The sequence below is a fragment of the Moschus berezovskii genome, chromosome 3 (genome assembly GCF_049115385.1).
Source record: "Moschus berezovskii isolate FMDL1 chromosome 3, NW_MosBer_1.0, whole genome shotgun sequence".
NCBI classification, from domain to species: Eukaryota; Metazoa; Chordata; class Mammalia; order Artiodactyla; family Moschidae; genus Moschus; species Moschus berezovskii.
This window is the reverse complement of record NC_142462.1, coordinates 50,824,778-50,851,882: the sequence shown is the minus strand read 5'-3', so window position 1 is coordinate 50,851,882 and position 27,105 is coordinate 50,824,778. Positions and strand designations below refer to the sequence as shown.

Genomic DNA, 27,105 nt, shown 5'->3' with positions numbered 1-27,105 from the left:
TGAGATAGCAGTGGACAGAGTGGACATATAATCCACAATGGGATATCAAAGAGTAAAACAGAAAAAAAATCGATCATGGTGTGGTCAATTTTTTTAAACCCGCCTTCTGATTCTAGGATGCACATTGAGAATAGAAAGCTTGTGAACAAGCTCCCCATTAAAACTAGAAACTACTTGCTACCTGCAGAAGCTGGCATAGTCTAAACACACTTCCTTAGGGCAGGGCTGGGAGATGAAGACATTTGGCTTGATTCAGTACTTGAAGAATGAACTTGGATTCCTTCCAGATGAAGAGAACAAGAACTCACTACAATTAGTGTATTACTTGTTAAACAGAAATGACTATCTTGATGTGGATTAGTTTTAGATGTGGATCAGTAGGACAGAAGGTCAGGAAGTAACACAGGACCAGAAGAAGGGGTGATCTCATTCAGGATAAGATTTCCTTATCCTGATTAAAAATGTCATCAATCCTCCTCAAAGAAGAGAGTATATAAATCCAAATAATGTGGGTATGTATTTATATATTTGTTTAAGTAAATAGTTTTGCAAACTGTGTTCATTCATTGAATGATTAATTTATTAAGAGTTTATTCACAGAAGGTCTGCTTTCTAGAATGACAGTATTTTATATTTTTGAGCATGTCAGAGGTTCTGCTTTAAGCACCTTACATGGGTTAAGTCATAGACTCTTTACAATAACCATGAGAGGAGTATTATTATTATCCCCATATTATAGATGAACTTGAAATACTGAAAGCTTAAGCAGCTAGTCAAAGGGAACCTAGCTAGTAAGGAGAAGCACAGTTTGAACACAGGCAGTAAGCCTTCAGAGCCTGCACCCTAAACCACTGTGTATACACGGCCTGTCACTAGAGTCCCTAATCTGAAGAGTTTCTGGTAGATGCATGGAGGACATTACACTGACAGTCTTCTATCTTCATTTAGCTTAGGACCTGGAAGTCCAAGTCCTACCTTTTGGAGGGATGCCTGGGTTCAGGATTAATTTTAAACTGAGTTCTATGAAAACCCATTTTTGGAATTATTGAGTGTGAATGTAATTAGTGTAATGACAGCAGATACTATAATTATGCCAAATGGCATCATTTGTGTAAATGTGGTACATATAAGGAAATCAGTAGATTACATAATTGTAGCACCATTATGAGGTTGCAAGATTCCTTGTTAAATTAGATAAAGATATGTGTAACCACAGAACACAGATTTTTAACTCTGGTGGTGAAAGGAAGGAATTATTCACATTTTGGTCAAGGCAAAACAAATTTTATTTTAAATATTTTAAAATACTTCTTTTCAAAATCACATGTATCACTAAATAGTTTAACTAAGCCCAAGGAAGACTAGTTTTCTCATCTGCTATTCTCTGTGGACCAGATGAGCTGAATCCCAAATGAGGAAATGCTTGGTGTGAAAGTTCTGAGAGCATGGGCCTCTCATTACCAGCTCCCAGTTTTCTCATCTCTCTTTGAGAGAAGCCTGGACCTCAGGCATACTCCAGGGCTCAAAAATATTTTATTTTCACATGTCTTCAAATAAGTTTAAAGCCATGTTATTTAACGAGCCAGTTATTGCACTTGAAAAATATGCAAAATCATATTATGTCTATTTCTAAAATGAGAAAATGAAGCATTTAAATATTCCTTCAGTAAAAGGGGGGGAAAAGGAGCATAAAATTAACCCAAGAATTCCCCACTCACTGACCAAACTAGGGGCCACTGGTGTCAGAGCTACTTACTGTGAGAGGAAAGAAAAGTAGGTGGAAGATATGATTCCCTAAGATTGAGGGTTTTTTTAAATTGTTTATTTTGTTTTGCTTTTTGTTGTTAACTTGAATCACTTTGCCACAGCTCTCTTCCACTTGTGGGTTTTAGCCATCTCCGTTAGGGTCAGCTATTCTAACACAGCATAGAATGGGACCCCAGAAAGCTAGTCCCAGCTCTTGGGACTTGGACAAACTAGCTTCAATCTAATGGCAAGTAAAGATCATCTCCAGCTGGGAAGGCAACTTGGCTAAACTTGTGTCACAAAAAGATTAATAAAATACCAGTCTCCTATGTTAGCATCAACATTTCAGGACAGCTGATAAAGAAACTAGGTTCAGAGAGACTAGGTGACAGCAGAGATCACCAGTTTCTGAAAATTCAGAGCACTGCTTTGAGTGACTGTCAGGTATGGTGGAAAAACACAAATTTTTTCACACACACATATGTATTTATCTCTGTATGCATTAAAATGTACATATAAACACAAATATATATACAGCTAAATTTCTTGAGGATCAGATTTAATTTGTAGGTCAAGACATCTGGGTCTACAATTTGTATTGTTTTAAAAATTCAATGCAGTAAGAAACTATGGTATTTCTGATGGTGCAAACAAAGGTTTCTAAAGAACTTTCAGCACACCATACTGAACAGTGTTAATGCTTGTTTTGTAAAAATGTAAAAAAACAGAACTATCTTTATAGGAAAGTAAGACAAGTTAGTTTTTGACAGAGAATTTGTTCTTTTGACATCAAAAATCTCAAAGGAGGAAGGGATTTTGAGGTTACCCAATTCAAATCTTATTTAGTGGAATTGTAATCATAACTAGTAATAAAGAAGAAGAATTTCAACTTACAGGCTTTGGGGTTTTCCATGGAGAAAAGAAACCTGCAATAAAGAAAACAATATATGAACTTTGAAAACACATTCCACTACCACTTACAGGTAGCATGATATTAAAACAACCGCAAGTACTTTATATAAGTTAATAGTAAACAACAACAATGAGAGCAACACATTCTGCCTGGCTGCACAGTGTTTTTTCAAAGGGACCAATTTTATTGGAATTATATTAATGATTCTAGGAATATTTCTTTATTCGGCAGCTGAGGATTCTGAAGCCCAGTGATGGTGAGGAACTGTGTGGCAAAAGATCAGTCACTTTACAAGAGCTAAGGCTGAGTCATCCTTCGGGATTTCTGTGGCACAGTCTTAGCTGTGTGTGTGTGTAGGTGGGTGGGTGGGGTGGGGAGAGGGAGAGGGAGAGAGAGAGAGAAAATGAGAAACAGTGAGGGGACTATAGATAGAAATTAAGACTTTTAAAGGTTAACACCTGTGATTCCTATAACAAATAATTCTGCTTTATGTACCTACTTTCTCTGATTAGAAATCAATCAACAACCCTTCATTAATCCTAAATTTATAAATAATGTATATACTTATATCATGAATCAGATTCTACTATAATCACATATGAGCCGTTTCTCCCACTAACTTCTCTACAGCTGATATCTATTTTATTATCCCTCTGCTCTAGTGACAGCACAATGTTTTTCATGAAGAAGCGGCTAAAAATGTTTGTTAATTGAGTGAATCATGTATCATTAAAGACAGGATTTTTTCAACTCATTGAGCTCTTTCAATGATCACAAATGGTGTGACGGTTGGACCGACTTTGATCTGAATGACCTTTAAGATAATTAAAAGTAAATGACAGATTAATTCCTTTTTCCTTTATTGTTATTATTTTATCATATACTGATCCCAGCAAGCCAAAACACAATCTAGCATACAGAACAAAATTACTTTCTTCTCATACCATCTCTCCCCTCTTTCAATGACTTCACTCCTGTTAATATTAGGTGGTGTCTGATAAAATGCCCAATAAAAAATGGAATGTTGAAAATATGCCACACAATGTTTATTACCTTTAAAACTTGGACTGGCATAGAATGTGCCGTGGTTTTCAACTATTTCCATTTATGGGAAATATCCACAGAAAACTAGACACATACTTGTCTAGATGCTGAAGCAATCCAACTCAGGCACAATATAAACACTAATTTAAATACTAATTGCACCTCAACACAAACGTTGTAAATAGCTGATGCTGCATTTTATGAAAAGAGGAAAATCATGTAAGCCATCATATTCCTCAATTTTCCTTGGAACACAGAGTTAAATTTAATGCTGAAGTATAACAACTACCTTACCTAAGGAGATGGGTGGAATTGGCTTACTTTCTCGTATACTCTGTATGTATGTTCTTATTTTTCTTTCCAGCTATTAAAAAAGTTCTATTCAATGTGTGGCTTGATTATAATTTAATTGCAAGGATTTAATCACATCCTTTTTGATAATAGCTGAGAGTAAAATTACAGATAAATAAATATATTTATCTCTGACTCATTTTGTAAAATGCCAATGAAAACAATTTGACCAATAATTATAAAAGTGAAAAGCATTGTGACCTATTGGCCAATTAACTATTATTCTCGTTGAAGGATAAAATTTATTTGCTGTTTCATGGAATTGTCAGCAACGGTTCTTTTGAGAAAAGATGTCATTTGTACATTCTCACAATGTTAAAACATTCAGTGATTTCCTCTGCTTTCTCTGTGTTCCTCCTTTTTCTTCTTCCTGCAGTGTCAGAATGGATTTTGAGTATTTGCTGCTTTACATTTGCTAGGTGCTGGGAGTTTCTTAGATTTACAGATGTATTGGTTTCTTTTTATGGAGCTCTCATCTCCACATGGGGCATTATCTTAAAAGGTGATTATTCCTCCTGTGGAAAATGTATAATCATGGTGCCAGAACTGAAATGGCATAATAGGGATATTGGTTAAGATCACACAAGGAGAGAGGGCCATTTAATTTGACCACCTGTCATCACTGGCACGTTGGCTTCCTCTTCTTTTGAGGTTGTTTTGTTCAGTCTGATCTGACCTCAGACTATTGGCATGACCCACACTTCTCCACTGTGCCCATTATGGCAGTTTCTGAAATATGTAGAATGCTGAGTTGTGAGGAATAGGCTTCGATCTCCGAAGCAATACCTTCACTTTCTGAGTCATTGTCAGAAAGAAGCTGCTTGTTTCAGAGTAAGTAATTCTAGGTAGCAGAAATAGTATCATAATAGATTTCCTTAAAAATAAATAACTTATGTGAGTCTTAGAGTTCCTTTGGCAAATTTGCAATCATGCTATAAACACTTAAATGAAGATGAACAGAAAACATTTATTTTGCAATACAACATTGTAAACAATTATCCTACAATTAAAAATAAATTATATAAAAAGATATGTAATTCTTCTTTAAAGCTTTAATTGGTTGGCAGTTTGCTGTTTTGATAATTGTGTAAATAAAAATGCAAAAGGATAAAGAAAGAAAAGAAAACATCTATTTTGGGTATACCCAATTTGGCCCAATTAATTGATAAAATCATGTTTTCTACATGATTAATCTCCAGTTTTCTGCTTGGCTTCATTGGAAAAGCTCCATAAATACTATAATAGCATGGGTCAAATAATATAGGTCAAATGCTAAACTAATGTGGGTCAAATGATTATAAATGTACAATAAATTTTTGTAGGGATTACGCTCTAAGAAATCTAGTCTATTGCAATTAACATAAAATACCCCCAAACAAAATAAGACCTTTTAAATCCTTATTTCTGGAACTTTTCTTTTTCTGAAATCATTCTGGCCAAAATAGATCACAGAAGGAAGACAGGCTTGGTTTGTTGAGACAATTACTTTTGGGTGTCTCACAACCTACACTCACAGGGATACAGGATGAGGAATATAGATAGCTTTTTCTTAAGCATTTCAAGAGCTGATAGTCCTTTTTACAAAGGCAAATTCATAAAAAAGAGCTTTTTGTTTAAAATACTAATAAAACTTGTTTTATAGTTTAGTTTATTTCTGGCCTTTATTTCCCCTACTTCTATAGAAAGTAGAATAATTATCTTATAGAATTAAAATTTATTTATTATAATAACTTGACCTGTTTTAAATACTGATCATTTATTGAAGTGTGTTGATGTGTCCATGTATGAATCCAAACATTTATTTAATTCTAACTCTAAAGACAATAAAAGTGAAAGACCTCAAGAAACAGTTATAAGCTAACTGAAACGTGTAGGGACATTTTAAAAAGGCAAAAAGTAAGAGAATAAATGGGAAAATTTAGATGCAGCCAATAAGGAAATTTCAATGCATTTAATATGAAGCACAAAACTTAGTTAAAATTTGTCTTCTTTAGAACAAGAAATAAAGTTAAAATATATTTTTAATTTCTCATGTAAGGGCAGAGAAACAGAAATATAGTACAAATAGCTTAAACAGGAAATTCTGATGCTTAAAAAGGGAAGAGGAGAGAAGGCAAAATCAGCTTCATACTGAAAGTTAAATCAAATTTACATATCGACTAAATACAATTTTAATAAATTATAGGACTATGGTTGCCCAGTTAAGTATGAATTTCAGATAAGCAATGAATAACTTTTTAGTATGTCCTGTACACTGACTGCATGAGACATATACTGCATAGGACATACTTATGTTAAAAATCGCTTGTTTATCTGAAATTCAATTTAATTGGGAAGTCTACATTTTCATTTTCTAAATTTGAACACCCTATATAGGGAACATTTTATATAAGACCTGGGTAACCAGTTAAAAATGAAAACACAATAGCAATGTCTACTGTAGACAATATCCACTCAATTAAGTAAAAATCCAGAAAATATTTAGTATTTCCCATTTTTGCACCTTCTCCAATGTTTTACTGTTAGGAACCTTGCTTTAGGAGAAACCAGAAAACATTCTATGCACATCATTAGATTGCATTGGTTGGTTGTTCATCAGTTCAGTTCAGTTCAGTCGCTCAGTCGTGTCCGACTCTCCGCGACCCCATGAATCACAGCACGCCAGGCCTCCCTGTCCATCACCAACTCCCGGAGCTCACTCAAACTCATGTCCACAGAGTCCGTGATGCCATCCAGCCATCTCATTCTCCGTCGTCCCCTTCTCCTCCCGCCCCCAACCTTTCCCAGCATCAGAGTCTTTTCCAGTGAGTCAACTCGTCGCATGAGGTGGCCAAAGTATTGCAGTTTCAGCTTTAGCATCAGTCCCTCCAATGAACATCCAGGATTGATCTCCTCCAGAATGGACTGGTTGGATCTCCTTGCAGTATAAGGGACTCTCAAGAGTCTTCTCCAACACCACAGTTCAAAAGCATCGATTCTTCGGCGGTCAGCCTTCTTCACAGTCCAACTCTCACATCCATACATGACCACGGGAAAAACCATTGCCTTGACTAGACGGACCTTGGTTGGCAAAGTAATGTCTCTGCTTTTTAATATACTATCAAGGTTGGTCATAACTTTCCTTCCAAGGAGCAAGCGTCTTTTAATTTCATGGCTGCAATCAGCATCTGCAGTGATTTTGGAGCCCAAAAAAATAAAGTCTGACACTGTTTCCACTGTTTTTCCATCTATTTCCCATGAAGTGATGGGACCAGATGCCATGATCTTTGTTTTCTGAATGTTGAGCTTCAAGCCAACCTTTTCACTCTCCTCTTTCACTTTCATCAAGAGGCTTTTGAGTTCCTCTTCACTTTCTGCCATAAGAGTAGTGTCATCTGCATATCTGAGGTTATTGATATTTCTCCCGGCAATCTTGATTCCAGCTTGTGCTTCTTCCAGCCCAGCGTTCCTCATGATGTACTCTGCATATAAGTTAAATAAGCAAGGTGACAATATACAACCTTGACGTACACCTTTTCCTATTTGGAACCAGTCTGTTGTTCCATGTCCAGTTCTAACAGTTGCTTCCTGACCTGCATACAGGTTTCTCAAGAGGCAGGTCAGGTGGTCTGGGATTCCCATCTCTTTCAGAATGTTCCACAGTTTATTGTGATCCACACAGTCAAAGGCTTTGGCATAGTCAATAAAGCAGAAATAGATGTTTTTCTGAAACTCTCTTGCTTTCTCCATGATCCAGCGGATGTTGGCAATTTGATCTCTGGTGCCTCTGCCTTTTCTAAAACCGGCTTGAACATCTGGGAGTTCACGGTTTATATACTGCTGAAGCCTGGCTTGGAGAATTTTGAGCATGACTTTACTAGCGTGTGAGATGAGTGCAATTGTGCGGTAGTTTGAGCATTCTTTGGCATTGCCTTTCTTTGGGATTGGAATGAAGACTGACCTCTTCCAGTCCTGTGGCCACTGCTGAGTTTTCCAAATCTGCTGGCATATTGAGTGCAGCACTTTCACAGCATCATCTTTCAAGACTTGAAATAGCTCAACTGGAATTCCATCACCTCCACTAGCTTTGTTCGTAGTGATGCTTTCTAAGGCCCACTTGACTTCACATTCCAAGATGTCTGGCTCTAGGTCAGTGATCACGTTATCGTGACTATCTTGGTCGTGAAGATCTTTTTTGTACAGTTCTTCTGTGTATTCCTGCCACCTCTTTTTAATATCTTCTGCTTCTGTTAGGTCCATACCATTTCTGTCCTTTATCGAGCCCATCTTTGCATGAAATGTTCCCTTGGAATCTCTAATTTTCTTGAAGAGCTCTCTTGTTTTTCCTATTCTGTTGTTTTCCTCTATTTCTTTGCATTGATCACTGAGGAAGGCTTTCTTATCTCTCCTTGCTATTCTTTGGAACTCTGCATTCAGATGCTTATATCTTTCCTTTTCTCCTTTGCTTTTCGCCTCTCTTCTTTTCACAGCTATTTGTAAGGCCTCCTCAGACAGCCATTTCGCTCTTTTGCATTTCTTTTCCATGGGGATGGTCTTGGTCCCTGTCTCCTGTCCAATGTCACGAACCTCCGTCCAGAGTTCATCAGGCACTCTATCAATCAGATCTAGTCCCTTAAATCTATTTCTCACTTCCACTGTATAATCATAAGGAATTTGATTGAGGTCATATCTGAATGGTCTAGTGGTTTTCCCTACTTTCTTCAATTTAAGTCTGAACTTCGCAATAAGGAGTTCATGATCTGAGCCACAGTCAGCTCCTGGTCTTGTTTTCGCTAACTGTATACAGCTTCTCCATCTTTGGTTGCAAAGAATATAATCAATCTGATTTCGGTGTTGACCATCTGGTGATGTCCATGTGTAGAGTCTTCTCTTGTGTTGTTGGAAGAGGGTGTTTGCTATGACCAGTGCAAAGGACCAATTTTTACCTAATGTCTCACCTCAGGTGATAGAAACTCTGTGTGGTCAATGTCAGTGCCACAAAGGAACATTTTCAAATTGTGTGATGACTGGTTAGCAATAGTGCCTTACCATAAGAAAGTTCCACAAAGTGGCATTTTTCAGAAACTACTTCTGAACATGATACCCCAAATGAAAGAATATCAGTTTATTTATTGCAGCTCTGAAGGGAGAATCACTTTCTAGCATGCATTTGTGAGTTGTTTGGTAAGAGGCTTTTTTTTTTTTTTAAATCATTATATAATAATTATTTTCACAGGGCACAAGATGATGAACTTTCTTAAAACTCCCCACTTCAAATAAGGGCTCAAAATACAACGAAGAGCAACTTAATCAGAGAATGCCATCATGATATCTTCACTTTGGAATTCAGTTCAGTTCAGTTCAGTTCAGTTGCTCAGTCGTGTCCAACTCTTTGCGACCCCACGAATCACAGCACGCCAGGCCTCCCTGTCTATCACCAACTCCCGGAGTTCACTCAAACTCATGTCCATCGAGCTGGTGATGCCATCCAGCCATCTCATTCTCTGTTGTCCCCGTCTCCTCCCGCCCCCAATCCCTCCCAGCATCAGACTCTTTTCCAGTGAGTCAACTCGTTGCATGAGGTGGCCAAAGTATTGGAGTTTCAGTTTTAGCATCAGTCCTTTGGAATTAGGCCAATGCATTTTTTTTGGGTTTCTAGTAATTTCCTCAAACAGGACGAAATCTTTCAATATGCCTCTATAGTCTGTTTGATATACTGAACTACCATTTGCAGAATGTGAGATGATTTTTTCTTTAACTGAAGTACTTGCTACAACATATGACTCTGGCTTTGAAAACTATCATTAATTTCATGCGTTTTATAGAAAATTCCATTCACTACAAATAACAGAGATGCAGGAGAAACACTTTCTATTTCTCTTTTTCTTTAAGCAACAGAAAAGGACTAGGAACCATTTTGAACTAAAGGCCTGTTTCAGCAAAGATGTCCATGCACCGAGTTACTAAAAGCTTTGTTCTGGTTTCCTTGAAAAATAAGATATAACAATTGAATACACCTAATACTACTCTTCGGAGAAGACAATGGCACCCCACTCAAGTACTCTTGCCTGGAAAATCCCATGGACAGAGGAGCCTGGTAGGCTGCAGTCCACTAGGTCGCTAAGAGTAGGACATGACTGAGCGACTTCACTTTCACTGTTCACTTTCATACATTGGAGAAGGAAATGGCAACCCACTCCAGTGTTCTTGCCTGGAGAATCCCAGGGACAGGGGAGCCTGGTGGGCTGCTGTCTATGGGGTCGCACAGAGTCGGACACGAGTGAAGCAACTTAGCAGCAGCAGCAGCAACACTACTCTTGAGAGTCCCTTGGACTGCAAGGAGATCAAACCAGTCAATCCTAAAGGCAATCAACCCTGAATATTTATTGTAAGGACTGATGCTGAAACTGAAGCTCCGATACTTTGGCCACCTGATGCGAAGAGCTGACTCACTGAAAATGACCTTGATGCTGGGAAAGACTGAGGGCAGGAGGAGGAGAAGACACAGGATGAGATGGTTGGATGGCATAACTGACTCAATGGACATGAATTTGAGCAAACTCTGGGAGACAGTGGAGGACAAAGGAGCCTAGTGTTTGCAGTCCATGGGGTCGCAAAGAGTTGGATACAACTGAGTGACTAAACAACTATACACTTTAAATATGGTTAATATGGCAAATGTTATGTCACATTATTTTATCACAATTTAAGAAATAAAAAAGTAAAGCAATAAAAAGAGGAGGAAAAAGAAAGGGAGAATAAAAGTACACACATATCACATGAATGTGAGAAAAAAAAAAAGAAAGTGAGAAAGATAATTTTTTTTCACATTCCCTTTGGTACCCTGCTGGAGGTCAGAAAACTCACCTGGCCACTTGCACAGACCCTCCCACCTCTTAAATGATCATTTCTTATAAAGGATTGTGACTAATAAAGGAGATTCATGTTCCTACTACTTCCTGAAAATATTTCAGGGACAGTGAGAAATTCTTCCTATAGAGGAAATCATCTTTTATTTTAAAAGTTTCCCAAAGGGGCGAAAGGCCCAGGGTTTTAAAAAGCCTCCAGTTAAGGCTAAATTAAGGGAGAAAAATACCACTAATACAGTTCCTCTTTACTTTAAAGATCCTCCCATTTTCCCACAGCCTGGCAAATTTTCCATCAAAAATTCAGCCTTTAGTAAATGTAAGCCAACAGGGTAATGAGCTAATTTCCATTAAAACTAGTTCAGTGTTATTCATTTTTTTTCAGGTTTTTGACTGATCATGTATTTCTTATTAAAATTCATTAAATGAGTTAAACCCTGAAGTTACCTTAGAAAATTTGTTTAAGCTGTTTCATATCAGTAAAAGGGCACTTTTTCTTAATGAAACTGACCTAGGCTAAGAAACAACCTTTCCATTAAGATACTGCTGGTGGTACCCTAAGCTCAAAATCACCATGTTTCAGTCAAACAAATTATTCAATTTGCAAAGAAAATTTCAGTTGCCATCTTTGGCCTACAGAATCCATTGTTGTGTGGAGTGCTGAGGCGTTCTCTGCAATGCTTTAAAAATGATCCTTTCTGCATCTTTTAAATAAAAGTGTTTTACTTATAAACACTATAAAGCTGTTTTTAGAAGGTCATTTCCCCCCAGGGCTTTGTTCTTCATGGAGAGAGCAATCTGACCTTTTCAAGTAATCCCAGCAAGTATCGAGAAAGGATAAGCCTGCACATGTTGTCTTCTGATAAACTCAGTTACATAAAGGATACGTTCAAAATAAAGCAGGCCAGGTAGATAGCCTTGAACAGGAATAAAGCAACACACTGGAAGAGGAAGAATTGTGTCAGCGAGGCTAAAACTCAGACTGAGGTGAGGCTTGCTGAAAATATTAGCAACTACAAAGGGCTTATGCTCTGAACAAGACCAAGGGCAAAGAAGAGAGAAACCACTCCATGTGCTTATAGTGAGCTGTAAACAGTTGGCAATGGAAATGTGGAAGGATATCAGTCTTGCAAACAGTAAAGTCTATTTCTGAAAACAATTTTCTTTATAATAATGGATATGTAGCATTAAATTCTCTTCTATTGAGAAACCCATCTAGATACATCTTTAAGTAATTTAAGAGAGATTAAACACCTTAGTCATTAAATTACACCAACATTAAATAAATATTTATTAAGTTGTGGGTGTGTCACAAGCACCACAGACTCAACACAGCAAAATGGAAGCTTCGGCCTTCCCTCCTGCTGCTTGTCTTATGTGTTCAATATTTGGGAACATTTCACCTGCCTTTCCAAATTTTAAAGGTAGGAACCTGAAGTCATTCTTAATCTCTTTCCCTCACTTCCTTATCACCAACTTTGTCTATTCTACCGCCAAAATCTACTTCAAACCCACTTCTCTCCATCTGCACAGTTTCCATTATAATCCATGCTCACCATCATTTTTACCTCAACCGAAGCTACAGTAAATTTGCTGATGCCACAGAATCTGATCATGCTTAAAATCCTTAAATGGATTCCCACACATTTATGATAAAACACAAAACCTCCAAGGACTTATATACGTTTGTCCCTACCCACTCCCCTGGAGAAGGGAATGGCAACCCATTTCAGTATTCTTGCCTGGAGAACCCCTTGGACAGAGCAGCCTGGTGGGCTACCATCCATAGGGTCACAAAGAATCAGACATGACTGAACAACTTAGCACACACACACTCTCCCCAGAGTTATTTCCTCATGGATTATTTCCTTTCACTCACTGAAATTCATTGAATATAAGCCAGGCTTCTCTAATCATAGAGCCTCTGCATAATCTTCTTCATTTACCTATCCTTTTTAACCCTCCACCAAATCATCTCTGGCTCCTTCTTTATGTGTCAGCTTAAACACTACCTCCTCAGGGAAGATGCCCCTGACCTTTCATCTTAATTCTAAGTCATTCACAGTTACTTTTCATTGTATTCTCTATTTTTCTTCACATGGAATTTATCACTATTTTTAAATATATTTATGAAATCATATTTATGTAATTGTATTTGTGAGATTGTTAGTTTAATGCTCATCTCTCCATCTAGAGTATAAATTTCACTAGGGGAGATCATATCTATTTTGTTCACAATGTATTCTCAGTACTTAGCACAATCCCTGACATATAGCATACACTTCAATAGACACATTTTAATGAATTAATAGTAGTAGTGAAGAGTGAGGAGGGTAGCAAGAAAGAGAGTCACAAGATACTCAGGATGATTTACTTGGCGTGGAGGAGTATAAAGGAGAAGATGAAATCCATGATGACTTCTAACTTGGGAAACTGGATGGTTTCACTGGCTGAGATACAAAATACAGGAAAAAGGTTTCTTTGAATGGAGTCTAGAAAGTTAGGTTATGGGCAAAATGAGTTTGAGGTGCCTTTTGGAGTTTGGATCCAAATGTAGTCGAACTACATTTTGAAGTCTCAACCTTAGTGAATTTGGGTTCAGGAGTATGATGCTAGGAAAGGTTGGGGGCGGGAGAAGAAGGGGACGACGGAGAATGAGATGGCTGGATGGCATCACCGACTCGATGGACATGAGTTTGAGTGAACTCTGGGAGTTGGTGATGGACAGGGAGGCCTGGCGTGCTGTGATTCATGGGGTCGCGGAGAATCGGACACGACTGAGAGACTGAACTGAACTGAACTGAACTGAAAGTCGAGTAGTAGTTGGCTTTCTTGTCCGGGGCTTAATAGAGGTTTAGGATTAGAGACATAATATATTAGGTTAAACTTAAGACACCAAAATTGTGTGGCATGAAAAGAGACCACTTCATGGTATGTAGAATGAATGAAAGTATCTGAGACCTAACTGAAAGTCAAGTAAGAAAAAGGTTTCAAGGAGTAGTAAACAGAAATACTCATAAAATAAGGCCTTAAGAAGTCTGTCAAACAGGAGGGTCACAGGTGGCCACAGTGGTGGCAGTTGATTGCTAGAGCAGAGGCAGAAATCAGATTTCAGTGGGTCTGAATGAATGGGAAGTGAGGAAGTGGAACTGAGAAGTGCCATAGTGGCTATGGGAAGAATAAAGCTGCCCATAAAGGGAAAATTTCCTTTTGGAGAAGCATGCATTTAGATGAGATGGTACCTGAGCAGAGACAGAGTCTGAAGATTGAGGAGAAAAGGAGATAACTGGTGGAATTATTTCATGAGGAGATAAGAGGTGGGATCCAGAGTGCAAAGGGGAGAAATTAATGCTAATTGAGAGAGCACCAGCATCCAAGTCCTAATCAAGAGGCCAGAGCAGATCTTTGGGGAAAACCTCCAGGATCTACCTCATGGGGCAGGGATGGGGCTGTAGGAGAATTTACTCATAGTGGCCGAGAGTGTCAAAAGCAGTGGGGGTTTGTAGGGGCTCTGAGTATGCAGGGAAACTGGAGGAGAGAATAAAAGTAACCTGTGTCAAAATGTTTGGTTCATGGGGATGAGACAAAGATAGGAACAGAAAAACAACTTCTGGCACAGCCCAGCAGAGAGGCTGTGCACACAGACGCGGGGGTAAGTGGGGTAATGCTGACCTGGGCTCTAGTCCCAGCTCCACCTGTTACTAGCTGCGTGATCACACGCATACTTGGCAGGGCATGTACATCAGGATCAAGCTCCGGGCTCTGAGTGAGACTCTGGGTTTGCTTTACGGCTTATGCCCGGGTGGCCATAAGTGAGTCCCCTGATCAAGGTTCATATGCCTTATCTGTAACGAAGATGATAATAATAGGGACTACTGCAGTGGGAACTAAATAAACGTGCACTTTACATTTTATCAATTTAAAATGGTGCATTGTTCCACTTAATGGCTTTGATGTATTCTGAATTCTTTTTCTGCAAAACAGAGGCCCACTTTTCAAGAAAGGTGTTCAACAATTTATTGTTACAATGGATATATTATTTTCTTCTCTTAGTTGTTTTAAGTTTTTTGTTCTTTTAACATTCCTTTTTAAGGCCTTTTCTTTTTTCTTTTTTTTATTGGAGGCTAATTATTTTACAATATTGCCTTTTAAGGTCTTACAAGTTCCCTGTTGCTATATGAAAGTATGAAAGTGAAAGTCGCTCAGTGGTATCTGACTCTTTGTGACCCCATAGATTATACAGTCCATGGAATTCTCCAGGCCAGAATACTGGAGTGGGTAGCCTTTCCCTTCTCCAGGGGATTTTCCCAACCCAGGGATTGAACCCAGGTCTCCTGCATTGCAGGGATTCTTCACCAGCTGAGCCACAAGGGAAGCCTAAAAATATGGAGTATGGCTTATTTTGCTTTGCTAAACAAAGTAAACAGTTATTTTCATCCTACTCTGATTCTCCATTAAGTTCCTTCTATCCTGGTTAGAGAAGTAAGGTGGCCTACTTTTACCTCACTCTACAGTCTCTGCGCTCTATGCAAACTGTATACCCGGTTTACAAGGATTATATTCAATATCATGATTTTTAAAATGTTTAAAATTGTTCCTAGATTTACATTTTTCTACAACTATTTATATAATAATTACTCAGACTTAATCAACTAACCTGTTTTTAATGCTCACCCATTCCTTCTGTTCAGGCTTCCCTGGTGGTGCTAGTGGTAAATAATCCACCTGCCAATGCAGGAGACACAAGAGATGTGAGTTTAATCCCTGGGTCAGGAAGATCCCCTGGAGTAGGAAATGGCATCCCACTCCAATATTCTTGTCTAGAAAATTCCATGGGCAGAGAAGCCTGGCAGGATACAGTCTGTAGGGTCACAAAGAGTTGGCACAACTAAGCACAGTTCCTTTTCTCAGGGTTCAGTAAGATATTCTGTGAGAATTGTTACACATGTGGATGTATTTTTGATGTATTTGTGGAAGGTTAGTTCCATATACTTCTCTTCTGCCATCTTGATTCCTCCTCCTACAATTCCTTTTATACCATTATAACCATGCTATAAAAGGATTAATAAACCATCTTGGCATTTTGAATTTTGGTTGTCAGTATATGCATGTAATTTTTTCAGAAACAGCATTATGTTTGATTTTGTAGGTACAAGAATGGCCTCCTACATTCTAGACTTTAAAATTGGTACGTGTGTTACTTTACATGGCTTAGGGGATTTTGCAGATGTGATTAAAGTTAAGGATCTTGAGATAAGGATCAATATTACTGGTAGAAGAGTACTGTACATGTGATTGGTGTTAAGATGGAACAAAGCTGAAGATCTACTGTTCTGTAACTGGGAAACTGCTCAGTTGGGTCTTGACACCATCAACTGCTTATAGTATCAGTTCTACAGGATTCCCTGGTGGGTTAGTGGTAAAAAATCCACTTGCTAATGCAGGAGATGCAGGTTCAATCCTTTGGTCAGGAAGATAGACTAGGAAGGAAATTGCAACCCACTCCAGTATCCTTTCCTGGAGAAATCCCATGGACAGAGGAACCTGATAGGCTAGGGTCCATGGGGTCCCAAAAGAGTCAGACACAACTGGGCAACTAAACAACAACAATCAGTTCTACATTTTACTGATTCTAGTGAACATAATCTTCTGAGATAATTTCAGTCCTCCAGGTTTGTTTATTATGACCCTCTTGCTTCATTAAGCATCACTTTGCTTGATTCTTGCATTTCAACCTGCTCTGTCCATTTCTGTTTTTTTTTTTCAAATGTCATACCTTCTAGCATTTGAGGATTCCAAGCATGTTTTCTCAATTTCTTCTGTTGTCTACAGTAAATCTATTTCAGTGTCATGAAGGTTGATCTTGAAGGCTAATTATGATTATCCCTTTCTCACATGCTTAGCTTTTTGTTGTATGTTCCATGCTGGGTGTTACTTTTCTTTTTTTTTAAAGGGAAGATTTATCCAGATTCAGGCTCAAGGCCTGATTGCTGCTCACTCAGTTGTGTGAAATAATGCCCATTTTGGAGTTCATACAACAGTGAACACATGTGCACAGCTTGTAGCCAGACTTCCACTGGCAATGGTGTCACTTAGCTTTTCTGGACTGTAGGGAGCCTTCTCTTTGATACAACTTCGTAATTTTGTTTGCTTGGTTTGGCAAGAAACATTTGTGCTATAAAACTGGGAGATTGTTTCTATATACTACCCCAAAGGCTTCTTATAGTTCTACCTCCATCTTTGGTGCTTAATGTAACTGTACCACTGCCCCAGGAGGCAATTTTTCATCACCCTTGCCTCTCTGCTTTCTGTTATGCTGTGCTCTGGTATTTGAGACTTCAGAATTTGTTGAAAGAGAGTTGTAGGGAAATGAGAGTGATTGTTCAGCAGGGAAGAGTGTTTAAGCACAACTGAGCAGTATCTCACCCACTCTAGTGTTCTTGCCTGGAGAATCCCAGGGACAGGGGAGCCTGGTGGGTTTCCATCTATGGGGTCGCACAGAGTCGGACACGACTGAAGTGACTTAGCAGCAGCAGAGCAGTATCTCAGCAGTCTTGTAAGTGTTAGAATGTGTGAATCCCTGACATTTTCTTTGTATTCTTGGCACTTTACTGAGCAATTCAGAGAAAGCATACAGACAATTCATTGTCCTGATGTGATTTTAAATAGAACTTCTTATAAAGAACAATTTTATCTCTATTTGTCTATGTGTTATATATACAAATATAACATTATGTATTATTTATTCATAATTATTTATAAACTAATATCTGAAATATAGACAGATCCGATGTGTATCTCTTACTCTTAAGAAGCTAAGGCTCCATCTTCATTTAAAGTTCTGGCATCCCTAATTAGCATCACTTAAGCAGTGTGGGCAGAGATAAAGTACAAATAGGACTGTCCTTGGAATGTATTTTTTAATCAATCACAAAACACATAAAATTTTTGTTTGCTTGTGGTGGGAATTGATGGTGCAGTTGAGTTTGTTTCTCTCTCTCTCCCCCTGCCCACTCTCCCCCTCAGGTTGTCCTGTGGGACTCTGAATAGCGGAAGGACACACGGTTTGACTGGCTCTGCTGTGCAGCGGTGGGTCCGAGTCCACATCTCAGTCCAAGATCACTGGGAGGTACTTCACTGACCACAGTCTGTGAATCAATGCTTTACATAACACGAAGACAGGAGATGGCTATTTATTTTGGGTTTTCCCCAAAGCAGGCTCTGATGTGAGGACTTGAGTTACCCCAGGAAGCAAAAATAAAGAATGTGGAAAGTGAATTGGGGACCAGTTTGGGACTCCCCCTGTGGCTCTTCTGAGAAGCCTTGGGGAACACACATCAGAACCTTCTCCTGTGGAGTGGCGTGGCCAGGGCATTTGTGCTCTGACTCTCTCCCACTGGGTAAATGGTTGCTCCTCACTGAGTATTGCTCTTCCAGGGTGCTAACTTTCCTGCATTTCTGGGTTGTCCCTGTGTAAGGCTGAGGAAGCACCTGTAGTGCCACAGAAACTTCTGGGGTGGAGAATAGGAGACACTGGTGCTTGAGGCAGGTCACAGCTGCCTGTGAGCTCAGGTGAGCTAAGAAGACAAGACCCAAAAGTCCGTGGAGATGAAAACTGGCAAAGCTTATCTGTGGTGGGAGGAAAAACTAAATAAATACGCCCTTAGAGTAGTTGTTTTTGGGGGAACAGAGGATTTACATAGTCTTAAAACAGGGATGACAAATAAGCTCCAACTCTGATCAACTGACTGCCTGGAGAGCGGTGTTGAGGAAGATTCTCAAAAGCCTCAGCAGAAAATCATCCCTTTATCAATTAGCCTCCTAAACATGGAAATGGGAGGTCAGAAGGGTGGCATGTGAGCCATGCAGGGCATGTATTTGCCACCCTGCTTTAAAGTGGAGACTATTTTTATTCATATCAGCGCTGAGATTTCCTTAATGAAATACAATTCTTTCAGAGATTTGACCTTTCAAAATGCACAGCATGTGGCCTGCCTTTGGTTAATGAAAGAATTCTCCAATTAATGTTATGAATAAGACTGGGATAAACTTCAAAGGCACAGCAGTTACAGGCGTTAACCTTGTTATTCTGCTACAGGTTTCAAGTAAACATGCTAATTTTTTTCTCACTGATATATAAAAAAATGTGAGTCATAATATTAACTGGAAAAAGAGATCAAAGGCAGATAGTGTTCAATAACATTAGTGCTTGGGCATAGTGTTGTAAGAATGGGTTAGCATAAGAATGGCCATCTTAGAGGCCGGAAAAACCATTTTTACTGAGTATGTGACTTGAGGGAAGAAGAACTAGATAAAACCTGGGAGACAAGTTAATCTTAAGTACCAAGAATGTGGGCGGCTGCGACACTGAAAATTAGGTAAACAGGTCTGATAAGTTTATCTCATTAAGACACCAGGATAGAGATATGCACAGCTGTGTGTGTGTGTGTGTGAAAAATTCCTCTGAGTTAGGTAATTTAGAAATATCATGATTTGATAATGCTATATAACCCCTTGGCTCTGAGTGCTCGGGGTCCTTGTTGAAACCCGCTGCGTCGGGCAGACACTGGAAATAAACCTCGCTGTGTGTCTTGCATTATGGTGAGTGTCCTCTGTCCCTTTGAGGGAAGGGCGACTCTGGACCCTAACATTTGGGGGCTCGTCCGGGATCCCAAGACCCCTCCTCAAAGAGACAGACAACCTCTGATACCGAGGTTTGCACAAAAGCCGCGGCAGGAGGTTTGGCCACCTCCTAGAGGGTAGGACTGAAACAGGTCTCGGCCCGGTCCCAATTGAGAATTCTCGTGGAAGGGAAGGAGCCGGTTATGACCCTGGAGGCTCCATTACTGGAAGTCGTGGGAGACGTCCCCGACGACGGGGTGCCTGAACGACGTCCACAGTGGATGCCGTTTGGAACCCTAGGTAAGGGTCCTGAGTGTTGTGTGAATGAGACGGCGCCTGTGAATGTGGTGTGGCGGACTGGCCAGTGGGTGTTGAAAAGCTCGGTTCGAATTTGTGTGTTCGCTGGAATTGTATCCCTTGTCTTTTTCTGGCTCTGCAAGGTCTGTTCAGGGGCGAATTGATCGCCGTAGCCGGCATAAGGCCGAGGCCCAGCATTCGCGCTGGAAGGCAGCTGGCTCTGCGGGAGAGAGGAGGTCTCTCCTGATCCGGAATCTGGTGGGCAGTGGACGCCCTTCGGTAAGGTTACTTTAAACTGCAGGAAGCCTCAGAGGTCTCAGAGACCTAGTAGTGTGTTTTCGGCGGACGTTTGTCTGTCCTCCGTTTGTCGTGTTATCGTGTGTGCCGGCGTTGTCTCTGTCTCTCTCCTGTGTCTGTTCTCTCCCGTAATCTGTTCTGTGGTCATGGGTCAAGGAAGCTCTACCCCGCTCTCCCTCATGATGGATCATTTCTCTGACTTTAAATCTAGGGCGCGAGACTTGTCTCTGCTAGTGAAGAGGAATAAGCTGGTGATGCTCTGCTCCTTGGAGTGGCCCACTTTTAATGTCAGGTGGCCGAGAGAGGGAAACTTCAGCCTGCCCACCATCCGGGCTGTTGGGGGAAGGTTCTCACGCCCGACCCTTCCGGCCACCCGGACCAGATGCCCTGTATCCTAGTCTGGCAAGATCTGGTGGAAAACCCACCAGCATGGATAAAGCCTTTTGTTTCTATCCTTTTCACCCATAATCCCACCTGGGATGACTGTCAGTAGCTGTTACAGGTGCTCTTCACCACGGAAGAATGGGAGCGGATTCTATCGGCAGCTTGGAAACAAGTCCCTGGTGTGGACGGGAGGCCCACCATGCAGCCGAACCTAATTGATGAGGGATTTCCATTGACCCAGCCCCAGTGGGACTTTGAGCGCGCAGAAAGTAGGGAGCATCTCCGAGTGTACCGCCAGACTCTTAGGGCAGGCCTCCGAGCAGCTGCCCGGAGACCAAGGAATTTGGCTAAGATAAAGTTGTTCAGGGATTGGTTTTGACTATGGAGATTAAATGAAAATTACGCTGCAAATACAATCCCCAGAGCTCGGGTCAAGTAAAAAGGATGAATCGGACCCTAAAGGAAACATTGGCAAAATTGGCAACAGAGACTGGCGGGGACTGGGTGACTCTCCTTCCTTATGCCCTTTTATTGTTTATGGGGTCCCTCCGCCAACCCCCGATAGAATCGGTCCAATTGTTTTTATAAACTAGTAAATTTTATATTGTAATGTCTAATTCATGACTAAAGACTCGCACTGTGTCTGTCTTAATATGTCTTGGTATGTCTTTGTCTCTGAGTAATATTTTTGAAGTTAATTTGTAAATGAGCTCTATTTAATTGGCTTAAAAAAGGGTAAGCGCTTACAAATCAAATAATTCTAAATTAAATAATAAATTCAAGGTTCATGTAAACTGGAAAATATTCAGTATTAAATACCTGATATTAATGTTTGTTTATCTATCTAATATAGACATGTCTAAGAGTCATCAACATTAAGCATATTCTCATTGTACCTAGGTTTAAGTTAAATGTTGTTATATTGTTATATCTGTCACAAGTTTGTCGACAAAGAAATTACCTTGAGTGAAAAAAAAAAAAACTTCTGAAAAAGTAAATGAGACATGAGCTTTTAGATAAGCTCTATTAAGAATATTCTTTAGGATATTCAGGTAAAATGTTGCCATAATTCTGATTACTATCTTAAAGTGTTGTCACAGCACTAACCAAGTTTCTTGTGAAAATGCTTCCTCTTCCAGAAGATTTATAAAAAGGACTTTTGGATAAACACAAGTTTCTGAACTGGGTAAGAAATTAAAAAATTCTAGTGAGAAACCTGATGACTGTACAAAGGTTAACAAAAGGACCGAATGAACTGGCAAATATGCTTATAACTTTTATGGTTTCTGAAAAATTACTGGTTTGAATCTGTGTTTTCCAGATCTTAGGAAACCTTCCCCTCAAACTAATTATGACTTAACAGTAATTTGGTAAAATGGTATTTAATAGACAAATTGAAGCATTTAACATTTTTCTCTGTCTGACCCCTTCAGAGACTGGAAACTCTTAGGCTTCCAGTAAGTTTATCAGATAAACTAAGAAGGTTATCTCACTAACAGGTACAGAAATCTCAGTTTTAGAGACCTTAAGAAAGGGAGGAGTTCACTCACATCTGTTAGGCAAAATCTGTGATAAGCCTTTGAGATGACTTTCCTAGCCCTGAAAGGTTTTAAAGTTAAGTTTGAGACTCCATAAAAGTTTCAGCAAAGCAAAAAAAAAAAAAAGAAAAGTCTATGGTTATATAAATAACCAGGTCAAGTTTGTTGAGAACGATCTATTTTGTAAACAAGTCTTAATTTGGTTATATTTGATAAAAATGAGAGTAATTTTAGGTAAAAAATAATGTTTCAATGAGTGTTAAATCCCAGTTTGTTAATGGAAGTCTGTATCTACTAAGACTCATTTCCTGAATGGATCTTTGCTGTTATGTGATATTAATATAGGATTTGGTTGAGTTCTTGAAGAGCACCCTAGGTTTGTTTCTGAAGCTTGTCTCAGTGATCTATCTTTGGATGAAGATCAGATGCCTCATGACCTGCAACCAGGACTAGAAAAAGACATAATTTACAGGACTGTCTCCAACCTGGATGGAAGGACTTTTTTCAGAAGAAACTACACTACACCAGAATGAGAAGACGACGACATCAGAGGTAGACAGCTTGCCCAAGATGCTGGACCTGATTCGTATGATCATTTATAATGTTTTCTTGACTTCTTAGACCTCTGCATATAAATCAAATGCTTTTCTACCATAGGCCTGATCCTATGCTAGTTTTAGAAATTAATTCAATTGTTGGGTTTGTAGACATGTAAAAGCTCATTCTGCTTATACAAAAACCCTGTTAGACTTGTGCCATCCTAAATGTCCTTAAACCATGGCAACAGTCTGCTTCTAAATTGGAAAATTAAAAACAATAGCTGGAAATCAGAGTCAGGGTTATGGGATATCCAAGATGGCTGCTTGGCTTTTCCCAGCTCCCTGACAAACCTCATTTTTTATTTGATGGGTTAAAGCCTTCCTGGCTACAGGGTTAATGCCTCCATAATGAAAAGTCACGGAATATTAAGTTTTGTAAATTGTTAAATAAAGTTTCTAGTTTTGTTAATTAAGGTCTAGTGTTTACTAAGACTCACTGCTGAGACAGTTCCTTGTTACGTGATACTGCTAAAAATTTTAAGTTATTAAAAAGGACACTCTAGGGTAGTTTCTAAGGTTTATCTCAGTAACCAATCTTCAGATAAAGGTCAGATGCTCCATAATGTACAATCAGGAGATTAATACCAGGCTATAGCCTGGAGAATCCAAGGGACGGGGGGGCCTGGTGGGCTGCCGTCTGTGGGTTCACACAGAGTCGGACACGACTGAAGTGACTTAGCAGCAGCAGCATAGTCATTTAACAAATGAAGTCAGGTGACTTGGGGTATACCAGGCTTTATCTAAGAAAAGTTCTTGACTTATAATTCTTATTTTATTAATAACTGCTAGCTAAAACACCCTCTTCCAACAACACAAGAGAAGACTCTACACATGGACATCACCAGATGGTCAACACCGAAATCAGATTGATTATATTCTTTGCAACCAAAGATGGAGAAGCTGTATACAGTTAGCGAAAACAAGACCAGGAGCTGACTGTGGCTCAGATCATGAACTCCATATTGCGAAGTTCAGACTTAAATTGAAGAAAGTAGGGAAAACCACTAGACCATTCAGATATGACCTCAATCAAATTCCTTATGATTATACAGTGGAAGTGAGAAATAGATTTAAGGGACTAGATCTGATTGATAGAGTGCCTGATGAACTCTGGACGGAGGTTCGTGACATTGTACAGGAGACAGGGACCAAGACCATCCCCATGGAAAAGAAATGCAAAAGAGCGAAATGGCTGTCTGAGGAGGCCTTACAAATAGCTGTGAAAAGAAGAGAGGCGAAAAACAAAGGAGAAAAGGAAAGATATAAGCATCTGAATGCAGAGTTCCAAAGAATAGCAAGGAGAGATAAGAAAGCCTTCCTCAGTGATCAATGCAAAGAAATAGAGGAAAACAACAGAATAGGAAAAACAAGAGAGCTCTTCAAGAAAATTAGAGATTCCAAGGGAACATTTCATGCAAAGATGGGCTCGATAAAGGACAGAAATGGTATGGACCTAACAGAAGCAGAAGATATTAAAAAGAGGTGGCAGGAATACACAGAAGAACTGTACAAAAAAGATCTTCACGACCAAGATAGTCACGATAATGTGATCACTGACCTAGAGCCAGACATCTTGGAATGTGAAGTCAAGTGGGCCTTAGAGAGCATCACTACGAACAAAGCTAGTGGAGGTGATGGAATTCCAGTTGAGCTATTTCAAGTCTTGAAAGATGATGCTGTGAAAGTGCTGCACTCAATATGCCAGCAAATTTGGAAAACTCAGCAGTGGCCACAGGACTGGAAGAGGTCAGTCTTCATTCCAATCCCAAAGAAAGGCAATGCCAAAGAATGCTCAAACTACCGCACAATTGCACTCATCTCACACGCTAGTAAAGTCATGCTCAAAATTCTCCAAGCCAGGCTTCAGCAGTATATAAACCGTGAACTCCCAGATGTTCAAGCCGGTTTTAGAAAAGGCAGAGGCACCAGAGATCAAATTGCCAACATCGGCTGGATCATGGAGAAAGCAAGAGAGTTTCAGAAAAACATCTATTTCTGCTTTATTGACTATGCCAAAGCCTTTGACTGTGTCGATCACAATAAACTGTGGAACATTCTGAAAGAGATGGGAATCCCAGACCACCTGACCTGCCTCTTGAGAAACCTGTATGCAGGTCAGGAAGCAACTGTTAGAACTGGACATGGAACAACAGACTGGTTCCAAATAGGAAAAGGTGTACGTCAAGGTTGTATATTGTCACCTTGCTTATTTAACTTATATGCAGAGTACATCATGAGGAACGCTGGGCTGGAAGAAGCACAAGCTGGAATCAAGATTGCTGGGAGAAATATCAATAACCTCAGATATGCAGATGACACTACCCTTATGGCAGAAAGTGAAGAGGAACTCAAAAGCCTCTTGATGAAAGTGAAAGAGGAGAGTGAAAAGGTTGGCTTGAAGCTCAACATTCAGAAAACAAAGATCATGGCATCTGGTCCCATCACTTCATGGGAAATAGATGGAAAAACAGTGGAAACAGTGTCAGACTTTATTTTTTTGGGCTCCAAAATCACTGCAGATGCTGATTGCAGCCATGAAATTAAAAGACGCTTGCTCCTTGGAAGGAAAGTTATGACCAACCTTGATAGTATATTAAAAAGCAGAGACATTACTTTGCCAACCAAGGTCCGTCTAGTCAAGGCAATGGTTTTTCCCGTGGTCATGTATGGATGTGAGAGTTGGACTGTGAAGAAGGCTGACCGCCGAAGAATCGATGCTTTTGAACTGTGGTGTTGGAGAAGACTCTTGAGAGTCCCTTATACTGCAAGGAGATCCAACCAGTCCATTCTGGAGGAGATCAATCCTGGATGTTCATTGGAAGGACTGATGCTAAAGCTGAAACTGCAATACTTTGGCCACCTCATGCGACGAGTTGACTCACTGGAAAAGACTCTGATGCTGGGAAAGGTTGGGGGCGGGAGGAGAAGGGGACGACGGAGAATGAGATGGCTGGATGGCATCACCGACTCTGTGGACATGAGTTTGAGTGAACTCCGGGAGTTGGATGGACAGGGAGGCCTGGCGTGCTGTGATTCATGGGGTCGCGGAGAGTCGGACACGACTGAGCGACTGAACTGAACTGAACTGAACTGATGGCTATATTATTTTCTATGTCACTTGTTTCACTGAGCCTGTGATATAATGCTGATATGCAGTTCCATATGAGATCAATAATTGTAATAATGTGACTCTGGGTATGGGAAAAAGCAACAAGAGGAAATATTTTCCTGGACCAGGAGGCTAGTAAGACAGTGGTCCAGAGACTTTTGCTACTTGCAAGGCCTGGTCCAATTTTAGCACACTGAGTGGCCCATCGCTTCCCTAGACCTGGGAATGAGCCTTCCCAGCATCGCAGGACACAATGGCCATGAAATGGTGTCACATGGTCAGATATGTGGCTATGAAGGGACCCTGCTGACTGGAAGTTGGTACTTGCCAGCTGCCTCTACAAAGATTACATCACGACCATTGCAAGCTGCTGACCTTCAACACCCCCTGAAAGAAGTTCAGGGTGAAAATCAGGAATGAGGCACTCTGTGCTCTGAAAAAAAACAAAAAAACTGGCAGAACAGGCCTTCAGATAGTTAGATCTTTTCAGAAAAAGGTTTTATGCATTCCAATTCTTGCATCTTCTCATACTTAGAAAAACACTAACGTCATTAATGGTGACATCTGCTTTGGCTATTTAAAAAAAAATTTTTTTTTTACAATTAAAAGTCAAAGTAGAGTAGCTATGGTTCAGACATCCTGGGAAATAAATATTTCCCAGATATCCTGAAATAGGAGATTACAGGTGTGATTTCAGATTAGACGCTGTGACCTAATGTAGAACTTAATGCTCCTGTAATGCATTTTTGCTTCTGTACTTTGCTTGCTGCTTGTAAAACCAAAGTTACTCCATTTTAAGATAAGGTTGTTTTAAAGTAAAGATTCCTAAAATTGTTTTTGAGTAAGGATGTATAATGATCCCTGGATCAAACTCTACCCACGGAGGAAGATTCCTCCATTTGAACAACAGAAAAGGGGGGAATGTAAGAATGGGTTAGCATAAGAATGGCCATCTTAGCTGAAGGAACAAGATGGCGGAGGAATAGGACGGCGAGACCACTCTCTCCCCCACAAATTCATCAAAAGAACATTTGAACGTGGAGTAAAGTCCACAAAACAACTTCTGAATACAGGCAGAGGACGTCAGGCACCCAGAAAAGCAGCCCATTGTCTTCGAAAGGAGGTAGGAAAAAACATAAAAGATAAAAAGACAAAAGAAGGACGGAGCTCCGTCCCGGGAAGGGAGGCTTTAAAAAGAGAGAAGTTTCCAAACACCAGGAAACACTCTCACTGGCGAATCTGTGGCGAGCCTTGGAATCTCAGAGGGCCACATAACCCTCTTTTTTTTTTTTAAGATTTTTTTAAAACCCACAGATTACCCGCCAAACGGTAACTCCCAGCGGAGAAGCAGCGCAGACGC

At 39.8% G+C, this 27,105-nt stretch overlaps 1 protein-coding gene across 1 annotated transcript in view; it reads right to left on the bottom strand.

The window, feature by feature from the left end:
- MAGI2 (membrane associated guanylate kinase, WW and PDZ domain containing 2) overlaps positions 1-27,105 on the bottom strand; it is a 1,553,247-nt gene that overhangs the window by 218,694 nt on the left and 1,307,448 nt on the right. The window contains exon 11 of the mRNA XM_055420681.2: positions 2,641-2,672. Within this exon, the coding sequence (XP_055276656.1) occupies positions 2,641-2,672 (32 nt within the window). The remainder of the gene's footprint in view (positions 1-2,640; positions 2,673-27,105) is intronic.